The following is a 16142-nucleotide window of genomic DNA, read 5'->3' as shown; positions in this document are numbered from 1 at the left end:
GAGTAGAAACACGAAAATCCTATGTTCATATTTTCAGCAGCCAAGCAACTTGGCCGAATGCCTATGCTTAGGTCTGGCCAGGCCTGAACATCAGGCTTTAATTTTTGCCCAGGCCTAATCCAATCTTAAAGAGCCAGTTCTAGGCCCGTACACCAGACTCCATTCCCTCTTAATCTCCAGTATTAGAGTTGGTCACAAGCCAGGTTGCCTGCCTATTCTGAAATTTAAGCCCACTTAAAAGAAAAAAGATTTGTATATATTTAAGCAAATAGAAAGAAAATAAAATGTATGAAACATTGTTGTCCAACTAAAAATTGCAGAATAACAATGGAAATTACAAATTTTGACAAAGTATAAAATACAGTGTCTCATTAACATTATAACAAATAAACATTATTGTGCAATCGAAGCTACGTAAAAAGTAACCATCATACTTGAAGCCACTTCAATGGTAGAAGAAATATTTTCTTTTATAATGATGGTTGTCTTCAACCTTGTTTCAGTATTTTAATACAATTAGTTCTCCTTGGTTCTGGTTATTCGCTACTCGAGCTCCAACAATTTGGTATTAGAGCCAGGTTAAAATGGGTACCCACAAGGAGAGATTGGAAAAGCTAGAATACGACTTGCAAGATGTTCGTGAAGGACAGATGCACGTTGCTACAGAATCTGCAAATACTCGAGTGCAAATATGGGGTCTGGAAGAACGAATGCAGGAGATGCTGGCAGCACTAAACGGACTGAGAACCACTCATTCCCATGCTGAAAGAGGATCCTCTTCTCGACAACCATCATCCCGAAATGAAGGTAGTTTTAACACTAGTGGTTCCATATTTATCAAAATAGATTTTCCACGCTTTGCAGGGAATGATCCAACTGAATGGTTGGGTAGGGCCTTGCAATATTTTGAGTATCAAGAAATTGCTAATGACCAGAGGGTTGCGGTGGCTTCCTTCCATTTGGAAGGAGAAGCCAACCAATGGTGGCAGTGACTTAAGCGGGTGCAGAGGGATGAAGGCATTATCATCACGTGGGAAGTATTTGAAAGAGAGCTGTGGTGTCGTTTTGGCCCTACAGAATTTGAATGCTTTGATGAAGCTCTCTCCAGAGTGAAACAGACCAGGACCTCGTGAGATTACCAGCGGGACTTTGAGCATCTTGCAAATAAGGTTGTGGGATGGCCGCAATCAATATTAATTGAGATCTTTCTTGGAGGACTAAAGGATGAATTGTTGATGAAGTGCGGATGTCCAAACCACAAACACTAAGGGAAGCTATCAGCATCGCTAGAATGAAGGATGAACAAATCACTCGACGACAGAAGCAGCTATGCGCAGAACCTGTTTGGTCAACTCCGGCTCGGTTCGTGGCGGCAGCTCCACCAACTCCGGTCCCCACAGCAACAAAATAGGTGGTTGGTTCACCCATAAAGAGGTTGTGGTCGGACAAAATGCAGCTGAGGCACGAACAGGGACTATGCTTCAATTGCCACGAATGAACGTTTCACGCCCGGACATCGTTGTAAGACTCCGCAGCTATTCCTGATTGAAAATGCAGCTATTACCAATGAAGAAGAATGCACCAACCAGCCGGGAAACAAACCAGTTATTCATGAAATGGAGCAGGAAGAAGTGGAGGGCATGCTGAAATTACATTGCATGCATTCTCTGACTGGAAGGGTCCGCAAACCATGAAGTTGCTGGCACAAGTGGAGAAGCAACCAGTTATTGTGCTCGTGGATGGCAACTCCAACCACAATTTTATAAGCAAACGGGTGGCACAGTTACTACGCCTTCCGGTGACCACCACATATAGCTTCACTGTCCGGATTGCCGAAGGTGGCCAACTTTCTTGTCATGAGAAACATGAGGAGGTACCTTTGGAGGTTCAAGGCTTTAAATATAAGATTACATTATTTTCCTTACCATTGCAGGGGTTGGATATTGTACTGAGAATTCAATGGCTTGAAAGTCTTGTACCCGTGTTGTGTGATTTGGGGAACTTGACCACGAGATTCAGTTGGGAAGGAGAGTCTCGGCTATTGTGGGGACAATGTCATTTAACAACTAAAGAAATTTTGGTGTAGTCACTGCATAACGAATTGTATGGGTGGGGCCTTATTTGCATTAACCGTGAAAAGGGAGGATCAAGACATGGACCAGGCCACTTTACCATCCGAAATAAAAGAGTTGCTTGACGAGTTCAAACTCCTTTTCGATGAGCCACGTTCATTGCCACTAGCACGTGACGTTGACCACTGGATTTTCCTTAAGGAAGGAGTAACTGCAATCAATGTGCACCATAAAGGTACGCTTACTTTCAAACAAGTGAAATTGAAAAATAGGTGGCGGAAATGTTAGAAACGGGGATTATTCATCCTAGCCAAAGTCTTTTTCCTCCCCGGTGCTTTTAGTCAAGAAGAAAGATGGGTCGTAGCAATTTTGCACCGACTATCATGCACTCAATGAAGTTACTATCAAGGATCAATTTCCGATCCCCACGGTCGACGATATGATTGATGAGCTCCATGGTGCGCAATTCTTCACCAAACTCGACTTAAGATTAGGATACCATCAAATTCGAGTGCATCTAAAAGACGTCATAAAATGACATTTTGAATGCACAATGGACAATACGAATATTTGGTAATGCCTTTCAGCTTGTGTAATGCTCCTTCAACTTTTCAAGCCACTATGAACTCTCTTTTCTGCCCTTACATGCGAAAGTTTGTTTTAGTATTTTTTGATGATATTTTCATTTGTAACACATTTTGGGCAATGCACTTAAGTCACATTCGAACTATATTCTAAACAATGCATAACAATCAATTTTTTGTTAACTACTCTAAATGTGCATTTGGGAGGGAAGAAGTTGAGTGCTTGGGGCATATTATTTCAATCAAAGGAGTGCAAGTGGATGATAGTAAAATTGCAGCTATGAAGCAATGGCCAGAGCCCAAATTCATGACTGAGCTTAGAGGGTTTCTTGGGCTTACCGGCTACTGCCGCAAAGTCGTAAAGAATTATGGGTTGGTAGCAATGCCCTTAACTCAGCTTTTAAAGGAGGCCCAATTTCAATGGAGTAATGAAGCCCAACTAGCCTTTGAGGCTTTAAAAACAGCTATGACCACTACCCCTGTTTTAGCTACCCCAAACTTCAATGAAATTTTTCTTATCGAAACTAATGCTTCAGATGCAGGAATTGGAGCTACTTTATCACAATAGGGGAGGCCCATTGCATTTCTTAGTATGGCTTTGGGGCCATGCAAATGGGCTTGGCCTATTTATTCAAAAAAAATGTTGTCCATCTTGGAAGCAATGAGGTGTTGGAGACCTTATTTGCTTGGGAGAAAATTTCAAATACTCACTGATCAAAGGAGCCTGAGATTTTTCTTGAACAACATGTATCTGCCCCAGAGCAACAGAAATGGCTAACTAAGCTACTGGAGTATGAATATGAAATTAAATATCGCCCAAGGAGATATAATTCTGCTGCTGATTCTCTTTCTCGTGAAGGGGGTTCTCCAGAGTTGCAAATTATTTCAGAGTCCGTGAAGACGAGCCTGTGGGTCTGAAAGCTCATTGGCCAAATGGAAGATGGGTATGTCTCGAATTATCAGTATAAAGAAGGGATGCTATGGAGTAGAGGCAGGGTTGTCATTCCGCCCGAATTAAACCTCCGACAAAAGTTACTGGAGGAGTTTCATTCTACCAAAATCGCAGGGCATTTAGGAGTTCTCCGAACTTGGAAAAAGCTTGCACAATCATTCCATTGGGAGGATTTAAAAAGGATGTGCAACAGTTTGTAGCTGCCTGCGATGTGTGCCAAAGAAATAAGGCTGATTTCCGAACTCCAGTAGGCTTTTTGCAACCTCTCTCGATTCCTTCCAATCTCTGGGACGATGTGACTATGGACTTCGTCGAAGGGTTGCCAACATCAAGCGGGAAGAATGCGATATTGGTGGTGGTAGATCGCTTGTCAAAGTATGGGCATTTCATTGGCATCACACACCCCTTTACGGGAAAGATGATTGCTGAGATGTATGTTGACTGAGTAGCAAAGTTGCACGACATGCCCAAAAGCATTGTAAGTGACCATGACTTGCTGTTTTCTAGCAATTTTTGGCAGAAATTTTTCAAATTACAGGGAACCCAGCTCAAGATGTCGACTGCATATCAACCTGAGACCGATGGATAAACTGAAGTTGTCAATTGATGTCTTGAGTAGTACCTGCATTGTCATTCTGGCCAATTTCTAAAAAAATGGAGTCAACAGCTAATGTGGGCAGAGTACTGGTATAATACCACCTTCCATAGTGCCATAGCTACCACTCCATTTCAAGCACTATACGGGCGACCTCCTCCTATGATGGTGCATTATATCTCAAGCGGATCAGTGCTTGATGAAGTGGATAAGGAGCTCCTAGACCGAGATGAATTGTTAACACAATTAAAGGGTAACCTTGAGAAGGCATGGAATAGAATGAAGCAACAAGCGGATGCCAGGAGACGGGATGATTCTTTCGCCATTGGAGACTAGGTATATTTGAAGTTAAAAGCATTCCACCAACACTCGATTTTCAAACGAGCTCATCAACAGTTGGCGAGTAAGTTTTTCGGGCCATATCGAGTAAGGGAATGTGTGGGAATGGTTGCATATCGCCTTGAACTACCTGAACATTTTTGCATCCATCCAGTATTTCATATTTTGTTTCTAAAGGAAAGGCTGGGAGATGGCGACATTGCGACTGCTACTGAACCCCCTATATCGGAAGAAGGGTGTTTAGAGTTGGAACCGCTTGCCATCAAAGAATATCGTTGGGTTAAACAAGGCCGGAAGCTGATTGCTGAAGCTCTCATTCTCTGGAAACACTTGCCCAAAGAGGAGGCTACGTGGGAACCAGTTGATCACATAACCAAGCAATTTCCATCGTTTGACCTTGAGGACAAGGTCCAACTTCCAGGGGCGGCGCATGATAGAACCGTCGGTAACAGAAGGCCAAATCCCAAGTACTTCGGGTACGTATTCATGGGACATCAGAGGCATGAGGGGAACAAGGAAGCTGTTAAGGGTAGGGCCGTAATGCATAGAGCTGTTGCATGCAAGATCACATCAAACTAGAAGAATGTTGGGCAAAACCACTTGCAGATTTCTTTGCTATTTCTTAGTTATTATTGTTATTATATTTACGTTGCAGTTTTTAGTCATTAGGAAATTATTATAAATAAGGCGGGAGGCATAGGAGTTAGGGCAGAGAAATATTTTCTTTTGTAATTACGGTTGTCTTCAATCTTGTTTCAGTGATGTAGGAGCAGGAGCCCGAGTCATCTTAGATGTGCGTCGTATTTCGATCGTCACTTGGGTGTGCTCGAAACACAATGGGTCCAATATTTTTAGCATCTAGTTACATTGGGTCCTTAATTTGGGTTTATAATTTGCTAATTTGTATTTGATGATTGGGTCCATGTAATTAAGTACCAAGTGGCAATTAGATGGCGTGAAGATCAAAGCACGATGTGGAGACTTTGACTTGGTCAAAGTTGAGTTCTTCTAAGAGTTCTAGATTGGTTTGAGTCTAGTCTATTTTGGGATGTGGTCTGTTGGAGAAGTCCTTATGAGTTTGGAGTCCTTTTATTTGTGTTCCATGGTGTGTGGGAAGGAGTCCTAGTCGACTTGGACTCTAGTCCATGCGGCAGGAAGAGTCCAATAAAAGTAGGAGTCTTGTGGTTAAATTGGTCAATGCTAGATAGAGTCCTAGAAAATTAGGAGTCCTTGTTTAGGTAGGATTTGATTCCTTTTAAATTTTGCATTGATAAGAGTCCATGTTTATCCCAACCTCTTACTCTATAAATAGAGAAGGTATGAAGAATAAAAAAGAAATTAGAGAGTTAATTTCCAAAAATTGTGTGAAGCTTTGAGAGAGGTGGACACCTTTTTCTTGGGGTGCGATGCTCCAAAATCCTTCCTTGGTGAGACGCCAAGATAGGCTGAAGTTGAGAGGCTGCGATTCCTTCCCTTCTTCACGCCAACCCCTTGAGATTTATGCGGAGGTGAGACTCATCCATATCTATCTTACAGTTATCTTTCCCTCATCAAATCATCAAGCCAACATATCATCATATCAGCCATCCATCACATCTGAAAATTCTTTCACGGTTTCATTGCAGTACGCCCAACCAATCAGCCTTCAACTGTCCATAAATCCCTATAGTTTCACACCCCAAGTCATCCTATTCTTCCATCCATAATCACCCTTCATCACGTCATCAAATCCAAAGAGTTCTAAGTAATTTGGGACTCTTAATCCCATCAAACCAAATGCAATCAAGGAGTCTTACTTCAACTAGGATTTTGAATTTTCTGCAGTGCCCCAAAAGCCGCAGCCATAAGCCACATTCCATGCCCAGATGTAATGGAGAGGTGAATGAAATTTAGGGAAGGAGAGAGTAGTAGGGAGAAGGAAGTAACAAAGTATGGAGATGATTTCACTATTCCCGAATGCATTGAGATGCTAAATAAGATGGAGGGACTTTCAATGGAATTAAAGGCACCGGCAGCTAATGTTTTCTTTCAATCATACAATCGAGAAATTTTTCTTTCCCTGAAGAAATTCAAATTTGTTGGTTAAAGCTTCAAATGCAAAGGCATCAATTTTGTTAAATATATTTTATTAGATGCTTGTGTATAGAATTTTAATTACTATATTTATATTTAATCCAAAGATTATATGTAGCATCAACTGAATTCAATCATCTTCATCTCTCTTCTTGTTTACATGCCATTGTTCTTTATCCGAGTCTATTGTGTAGAGTATCCAAAAAAAAATTTCGATACAAAAATAAGGACAACATATTTTAAAGAACAAACTAATAATATCCTACTATGTTGGTTAGTCATACACGATACGTGCCTATTCATGTTTATTGTAAGTGTCTATTCACACTTATTACAAATCATATATTGATACATGCATATCCATGTTTATTGCAAGTGCATACTTACAATTATTATCATGCGGTTAAAAATGTAAAATAACAATATCTTAGCTTAGTAGAAGATGTTTTAAGAGTACAAAACAAAAACTAAACTTAAAAGAATATTTTAAAATTCAAAGGTCTTTTTTATTAAATCAAACAATTTTAAAGACTTTTTATTAATTAGCAAATTAAATTTTATTTCTAGCTTAAAACCATGTCAAATGAAGTCATCTACCTAATTGTTGGAAACATTGAAAATGGTAAAAGAAGGGGTCGGAGGAGGAAGGTGGGAGGGCAAGGTAATCACAATTTATTATCCAAATATAGGATAGGATTAGTTACATAAGATTTTTCTCCCAATAGGATTTTATGTATATTGCTATAGGATCAAAACCCACATCCCATCACGGATGTTATCCTAAGGTTATAAATTCTAGGCATCCAAACAGGCCGTTGAAGGATTTTGTGGACTCTAGGAAAGTAATCCCCTGTAGAAGGTGCAGGATTTGAAAAATATAGTAGTAAAATATCTCGACTTTGAAATGGCATGAACTTCATACTTGAATGCATGAACTGAATTCAAAAGATACTTCTCTGTTGAAAAGTCCCAAGTTGCTTCAGTTATTAGTATGCTAACTTGGAAAGATTTTTACTCTCTTAAAACATAAGAAAGAATATATTAGCCTTGAAGATTTGCTTCTTTCTTTACATGTTCAAGAGGATCGCAGAAATAAAGATTGTCTGACATCTGAACTTGCTACTGAGGCTAATCTTGTAAAGTTTAGAGCCATCTAAACCAAACTACAAAATCCAGAACCTAAATCGACGGAGAAATCAAAATGAAAACCAAAACAAGAAGAAAAATAATTTCATGAGAATGGTAAAAACACTTCACCAAAGATAATGCTGGCCCAGACTGGGAACTACATTCACTCATTTGAGAATGCCATTCAAGAAACAATGAAATTGCTGAACTCTAACCTTTCATGAGATTAATATGACAACAATAGTAGCAGCATCAGCAGTGACAATAAGAAAAATATATACGACCAATGCTGTCTCGATTATAAAGCGTTTTCAGCTACCATTTTCAACATTGAAGCTCCTGTTGACTTAACAAAACGACTCTCCACTCGCATCCTGCAATCAGCTCTTCCCTTCCTAGATTCATTACATGAGAACTGCTAATCCATTAGTAAGTAAATAAGTAATATGACCTACAAACTTGCATAAGAGAATGGCCAAACAAATGGAAAGGGATAATGGATCAAGTCATGCCTGCAAGTCTTCCTCTTCTCTTTGCATTGCAACATGGCATTGCCCCTGTACTGAGCCAACAACTGTTTGTCAACTTTCTGAGCTTCTTTTGCTGTTACGTTTCTGACATGGTAGGGTTATTCTCCAAAGGAAATTTCCTTGCTTTCGCCTACAGGTCCAGGATCATATGAGGAACCTGCATGCCTAACCATCATAGTCAATGTCTTTGTTCCAGAGGTTTTTTTGGCCCTTGGCTTGCTGAATTGGTTGCAATATTCTGCCATTTGCTGGTCCTCGGTGCTGTGTTCAGCTGAAGAGGAGAGAGGAGTGCCAAGTAAGGATATCTGTGGTTTGCTTTTAAATAAAGTGATCTATGTGCTTTCCTTTACCCTTTTTCTCTCCACATTTACAAAAGATTGCCCACATAATTATCCATAAAACAAAGAACACAAAGCAATCCTTTAATTACTTGACTTAAAAGGTTTTCTCCACCCTCATGTTTTCCCGGTACAATTATGTGACATCTAACAGAGTACCCAGCGATCAAGCATAAAGTGAGTAATTAAGCAAGTTGCAGCCATCTAAACTTCCCCGGTACAAAATAAACCTACTCATCCAGATGCTTCTGTTCCAATTCTTCAGGATTGCTAGCAAGTTTGTCATAAACTCTTCTTTTCAGCTTTTCTTTAAATTACTCTTAATGCCAAATGTTGTTACTTTTAAAGATAATCAAGAGAATTAAATCTGAAACTATTGTGGCAGAACAGTTGCCTGTCGCATAGAAGGCGACCCAGTCAGCCGCACTGTTCGCCTCCTGATATAAATTCTTCATAAATAGCACAAGGTCATCAGATGTTCCAATAAATAAATATAATAGATGTGTGACTTACATTATGAGGTGAGATGTGGTAATTGTTAGTAGCTAAGATATCCTCAATTGCTGAAGAGCGGTCCGTCTCAGCTTCCAACAACTCTGCAGTTGCAATGGAACTATCTTTAAGAAGATCACTGTAGCTATTAATAGTAAAACCAGCACTCTTTGCACCACATCCAACTTCATGCAGAGAACATTCATCATGATTTCTTGATCTTCTAAATTAAATTCCCATATCCGCAAGGCAATAGATAGAATTGGATTCAGTAGTATAACAAGAGAACTAATGCATTTTCTTTTTTTTTTTTAAAATGGAGACAAATGCATTTTCTTTTTTTTTTTAAAAAAAAGGGGACTAAAATGAAAAACTTCGCTAGAGGGCTTGAACCTCCGACCTTGTGGTTAACAGCCACACGCTCTAACCAACTGAGCTATTCCAGCTTATGCTGATTTAGAGCTAGCTGAGACAACTTATACACAAGGATGATGGATATCATGTGCCTCAAGGGTTGATGGATATCACTGGTACATTCATGAAGGAGGTGACTACTCCCAGGAAAACTAGAACAAATAGTTACTTCAGTTCATATCATCACTCATGTCCATATTGGAAGAAAATTAAGAAAACCTTTGTGGAAGAGGTTTTTCGGTACCAGAGGCTCCAATAAAGTTACCTAACCGTGGCTTCACATTTATCTAATATTTTTTTTTTCCTTGATTAACATATGTGATGATTCATAAGAGTGAGCTGACTCAAATTATTGGGCGTCCCACTCGCAGCCGGAGAAGACAGGCGAGGAGGTTGGCCGCGTAGCACCGGCGCCGCCTTGCCTGTTCAAAACCTTAGGAAGAAACAAGCTTTGGAAGAATGAACTCCCTCACCATTCTGACGGGAGTTTTGCATTACTTAAATAGTGTTACAGCCAGTGTTGTAATAAGGATGAACAGGTGTTTTGTTTTAACAAAATAACAGTAGCTAGTTGGGATAAGGACTCAAGTGTTAGTTTAGGTTAACCTTCTGTTAATTATCTGAGGTTATCTGACTAACATTCCCCCGCAAGTGAATCATGGAGATGTCGATGATGAGCTTGGAACGAAGATAGAGGAACTGAGGCCGTGGCAGACTCTTGGTGAAGATATCCGCAATTTGAACATTGGAAGGAATGAACTGAAGCACAATCTTGCCAGCAGAAACGAGTTTACGAACAAAATGGTAATCTGACTATATCCATCCCTACTCAAACTTGAAGTTCAAACTTCATTGGACTATAAATAACAATGCACAATAAAACAACTTTCATTCTTATTTGTTGGCTTAGTAGATAGCTAGACTTTAACATATTAACCAGCTAATCCATCACACTGCTCCATTGTGGGAGGTGGCAACAGCCATGTTGACAAGTTTTTTTTTTTTTTTTTTGGTGAAACGGCGGCTCACACCCTACGGGTGTGGATACGGCCTACAAAATCTGAAACAAATAAAGCTAAAAGAGACTCCGGCACTGTGTCGGGCTCCCTCAAAATAAAACCTCCAGAATGGTGAGCCGCATAGGAAGCGACCCAATCAGCTGCACAATTCGCTTTCCTGTAGACGTATGTAGCCTGATAGGTTTCACACGCCTGCAGAAGTCTGCGAATGTCCAGAAGGAGCGGTCTACCCTCACCTGCACGACCTCGGCCCCTAACCCAATCAATCACAGTGGCCGAGTCGCCCTCGAGAATGATCTAGTCTGCACCTAGTGTCCATCTCGCATAAGATATGCCCTCCCAGGCGGCTCGGAGCTCAGCACATACCACCGACGCATCGAAGATCCGCTGACCCCCCAACGCCACTAGCCTGGCATCATGATCTCGAATGACGAAGCCTACACCTCCACCTCTCCCGTCAGCTGCCATACTACCATCGAAGTTCACCTTCAGGAAACTAGGGGGTAGGGGTACCCAGGATACGAATACATAACTGGGCGCTACAAGAGCAGAAGGGGTACCCCAGATGTCTCTGGCCAACCCGGAAGGTGACCTCACAGCAGTACTAAGGAACTCCTCTGCATGCAAAAAGGCCCCGGCCACCACCACCTCCGGGGGCGAGCTGCGACCCTCAAAGACTCGTACATTCCTGTCTAACCAGGAATGGTAAGCCAGGTATGCAATACGAGTCCCTCTCTCATCCATCCCGGGCCCTGCCCCCGGGGTCTCCAGGAAGCAGATGAACTCGGCAATGGACGACCATCTCTGCCCCGGGTCATAGGAAATCCCTGCACACCTCCAGATCCGAACGGCCCGCAGGCACTCAACTAGCACATGATAAATGGACTCCTCCACCTCCGGACAAACTCCACAGTCTGCTGCTATCCGTACTCCCCGTCGCATCAGAACACTCCTAGTGGGTAGACAGCCTCATGCTACCTTCCACAGGAATAGTGCGACGCGTGGATGAACACGTAGTCTCCAGATCCAGGCACCGTCAAAATGTCGGGTCTCCACTCCTCCTCTCCACTGCGCTATGCCGCGGGAACTCACTGTCGTCCGCCCGGACAAGCTCCATATCCTCCTATCCACTGTCATCCCCATCGGGATCGGTAAGGCCAGCACTCGCTCTGCAAGCTGCTCATCAAACACCCGCCTAACAAGATCTGCATCCCATCTCTGCTCCCCCTGGACAAACAGAGCACTCAGTGTGCGCCCCTCCAGCCAACCATGGTTCATCAATGTGGGCCAGTCCTGCAGTCTGCCCTCCGATAGCCACCTATCCTCTAGAATGCTGATAGTCCGACCATCCCCAATCTCCCATCGGATCATAGGCATCACCCCCGGGACACGAGTACATATCTCTCTCCAAATAAAGGAAGACCCACATCCAGCTCTGAAAGTGGCCGAAGTGATGGGGTCGCCATACTTCGCCCTCAGCAGAGAAGCCCAAAGACTCCCCGGCTCCAGAAGAAATCTGACTGCAAGCCTAGTGGCCAGTATCTCCCTGCGCTCAAGTAGAGAGTGGACTCCCAACCCACCCCGACTGGTTGGCTGACAAATGACCTCCCAAGCCAGTAGGTGGATGCCCCCTCTGTCCCCACGGTGCCCCCAAATGAAGCTCCTGAACATCCTCTCCAAGTTGCGGAGCACAGGTACCGGTACCAGTGTATTAGACAGTAGGTAAACAGGAATAGAACTCAAAACTGACCTCAGTAGGGCGACTCTGCCCATCATCGAAAGAGTGCTCACCTGCCAGCTCTCCAGTCTCCGTCTGATACACGCCTCCATAGACAAGCACTCCCCCTGCCATAAGTGTCGGCCAGTAATCGGGACCCCGAGGTATCTAAGGGTCCCCTCCTGCTCGGCAATCCCCAATCTGGTCATGATGGCGGCCTTCACCCTAGGATCAGTCCTCGGGCTAAAGCTGATGGGTGACTTAGATAAGCTGACCATCTGACTTGAAACTCCACAATATTCCTCCAGGATCCCACTAATAGTCAGAGCTGACCTCCGTGTCGCGTGAGTCAGTAGTAAGCAATCATCCGCAAATAGCAAATGTGAGATACATGTCGCACCCCTCACCGACTTATATGCCTCAATCTCCTGTGACGCTGCTGCATGGCGAAGTGCTCGTGACAAGAAATCCGAGCAGATGATGAACAAAAGTGGTGAGAGTGAGCAAATGAGGAAATCGACTAAATCGTATATAAACAATAGTTAAGGCATCAAAACTACAAAGAAGAGAGAGCAGCTACATTGCATAGCTATTTATTATTTTTTGGCATTATTTTTTTGCTTTGAAATTGTTGTTAGGAAAGCCCAAATGAGGAAATCGACTAAATCATATATAAACAATGGTTAAGGCATCAAAACTACAAAGAAGAGAGAGCAGCTACATTGCATAGCTATTTATTATACACAAAAATCAGAATGTTTCTCTAATTATTGGTTGTTAATAAGGAAAAACATCTCATGAACATCTCTTTACACATAAACTAACATATTCGATTAAAATCATGGACAATCCATAGCATGTACACCATTAATCAGAGCAACATCCTTCCAACTCTATGAAGTTCTCACAAACACTCCCTATAGCTTTTCTCTCCCCAAGCTTTCGAGAAGCGTCTTCTCCCGCTCCACCTCTATCACTGCAAGAATCCGCAAATTCATGCAAGCCACCATCTCCACCATTTGCTTCTATTCTCGGAAGGCCGACTCCAGTCGGAGCAGGTCCGCCACCTTCTTATCAAGTGACAACAAATGATACCATCCATGCAAAATATTTTAACAAAAATAATATTCTAATTTTTGATAATGTGTAATTTCTAGCAATATTTAGCTTTTTATACTTAAAAAAAGGAGAGTGTTATAGTCTTACCAATTTTACCAAATGAGATCAGTGTGGGTACTCTTTAAGCTTTGTTCTTCTATTTGAGGTTTTAATTTATAGGTGCTAACTCACGGTATAACCACTATCCAAATTTTTTTAAGGATGACTTTGGAAGCGTAATAATTATATAGCAAAAAAATGCTTAAAGAGATTAGGTGGCATATGAAATGTTTAAGTGTAATTGAAGATGGTTTGAAAGTCTTAAAGGTGGAGTGCAATATGACTGCATTAGGCAATCTATCATGAAAAAGAGACCATCCAGTCTCAGTCCACCTAGCAATCTTTTTATTTTCAAAATGTCATAAAATAGTTATTTCGCACCATTTACATGAGCTCCCAGCTTTGTACTCTGGTTAATTATAGTTTTTGAATCATCTTCCAATAATACAAGAGTCACCGGAAGTACAGTAGTGCATAAATAAGGGGTTCTTAGCTTTATTTGAGTTAATATAGCAATAACTTCCTACTCCTTATCAGCAACTGGCTGAAACATTAGCATGTACTTAACCATTTTAAATATTCTATGTATATCTACACATTAAAAAAAAATTATGTATATGTTTACGAAAATTGTTTTAATCAAGAACTTTCATAGTATCAATTATATAACAATTATCACTTTCTTTGTTTCCCTCTCGTAGATTTGATAGCAACCACCTAACTAATAGTCCATTCCATGTATCTCTTTTATTTGTAGGTCACTTTAGTTATGGAAGTTTTTGGGACTAAGCCTAGAGAAGCTAGCATGAAAGCACAAATCATGATATCAACTTCCTAAAATTCGTGGTTGATATTTTATCTTGTCTTCCCATTTGGATAATTGATTATTATCAAAAGGTTAAACATGTTACTTGTGTTCATTCTTATGGAAAAAATTTTTATGTCACCACTTCCGATCATTTGATGTTTGAGTTAGGCCTACATGACATGACAGGTGGGAATACTTCAACATTCTGCTTTTATCATATTCTTCTTTGTTATATATTCTATATATCACATTAGATAGATATGTGGAATATATTAGCTTTTGTTTAGAATACCATTCATTTTCAAGATGCCAATGGAAAATGGCAGGCGACACTTAAAATCTCGTGCTAAAAAGCATGAAGGTTTGAGTCCTCTTCAAGGAATAATATTGAGATCGTTCATTAAATAAGAAATTCAATAACAAATTTTGGATCTAATCAATATTGATATACCGAGTATCTTATCTGTTGATAAGAAATATTCGTGTTATCCCCACGATCCGAGTCCGAGCTATTGGAATTGGAATAGGTTCGATAACAGATGATAAAATCCTGGCGAGAAATCGTCCACGTTGGTTACCAACCAATATCTAACATGTAAAAGAACGAAGAATGGACAGGGAGTAGTTTAGGTTTGTAAAAATCATCAATTTGCATCTTATGAGGCTAACAAAAAGAAGAGATGAGGACAGTTCGGAAAAAAAGGGGAAAGGAATCTTACGAACAACTTGGGAAATTCAAAAGCTGAATCAGGAGTCTTTGAAAAAGAAAAAAAAGTTGAAGCAGGAAGATGTAGGATCCTATAGAAGTGGGTCCAAACCACACTCAAATAGGTCCAATCCATCAAGTTCACCTGGCTTCATCCAAAATTAAACTGATAAGGCTAGCCTAGAGCCACTTGACATTAATCTTTGACATAGCAGAAAAGAGATCAGGAGTTATATATGGAATGTATACAGTACTTAACTCTTCAACTTTCAATCATACTAAAATGCCGAGAGTATTGATCAAATTTCATAGTATATAGACATAGGCAATTCCAATATTATTCCCTAGAATGAAAAATGACCAAGTGGTGGTGTTTACAAATCTGAGCCAGAAAGATGGTCAGATTTTGTAGATATATCATCAACGGGTCGGGCTTGGATAGAGCACAAACAGTTTTTTTTTTTTTTAAATTTTTCGAGAGTAAAATGAAATTCTTGGTTAATTCATTTCTGGAGAATAGAAATGACTAGAGTATAGGTTCAATCCGATAATCTAGCCCAAAACAATTTAGAACAGCCAGTGGTTTGGTTTTTGGTCAGGTATTATTCATACAACCTGTTTGGTTCCTTGTAACTAGATTGTTATTAATGTTCTATTAGCATATGGGCATGGCTTTGTTTAATGATGTTATTGCAAACTAATTAATCTTCTGTTTGTAATCATAACAACAATGGACACGAGTGGATTTGGTTTTGTTGTTAATTATATGACCAATGTGGATTTGGGTTCCTTCATGCCTTTTGGAATATGCCTACATTCCTATAAAAGCTAGAGACATGAAGTGATGAACAGTTCATTTGATGCCTCTAGTTATAAAGTTCATGAATAACGATTCTCAATGCCCCAAGCTCCCTATACATCACCACCTTATCTCGCGTGTTAAAGATATGGGGAGGTGGGTTTAGGATAAGGGTTGTATTTTTTGCATGAAAGAAAGATTCCACTTCTTTTGCACGAATCCACTATGAAATTTCTTTGTTTTTTTTAAAAAAAACAAGAATACTACTGAAGATTTTGAGTTAATCACATCTTTAAACTCAATATGCTCAACTTTTTATGTTGAGTTGTATTTTGACAAAAGATCCTGGGACTTTGATCATGAAAAAATAAATGAAACTAAAAAAAGGAAAGATAAGATGTGTGCAGAATGATTGGTG

General features: G+C 40.6%; 1 protein-coding gene and 1 non-coding gene across 2 annotated transcripts; both read right to left on the bottom strand.

Moving 5' to 3' along the window:
* Positions 1–9478: 9478 nt before the first annotated feature.
* Positions 9479–9550, bottom strand: TRNAN-GUU. The gene has a single exon. It is a non-coding gene; the product is annotated as a tRNA-Asn (tRNA).
* Positions 9551–10833: 1283 nt separating this feature from the next.
* LOC120112086 lies at positions 10834–11478 on the bottom strand. Its single transcript, XM_039130652.1, has one exon. It carries the CDS (start codon positions 11476–11478, stop codon positions 10834–10836), a length of 645 nt encoding a protein of 214 aa, XP_038986580.1.
* Between the last annotated feature and the right edge of the window lie 4664 nt (positions 11479–16142).

The sequence above is a fragment of the Phoenix dactylifera genome, chromosome 10 (assembly GCF_009389715.1).
Source record: "Phoenix dactylifera cultivar Barhee BC4 chromosome 10, palm_55x_up_171113_PBpolish2nd_filt_p, whole genome shotgun sequence".
Classification (NCBI taxonomy): Eukaryota; Viridiplantae; Streptophyta; class Magnoliopsida; order Arecales; family Arecaceae; genus Phoenix; species Phoenix dactylifera.
The sequence above is the reverse complement of the archived record's forward strand: the minus strand, read 5'-3'. Positions and strand labels throughout refer to the sequence as shown.

Excerpts from the sequence above, each read along its gene's own strand:
- LOC120112086 (XM_039130652.1), bottom strand. The coding sequence starts at position 11,478 with ATGCGACGGGGAGTACGGATAGCAGCAGACTGTGGAGTTTGTCCGGAG.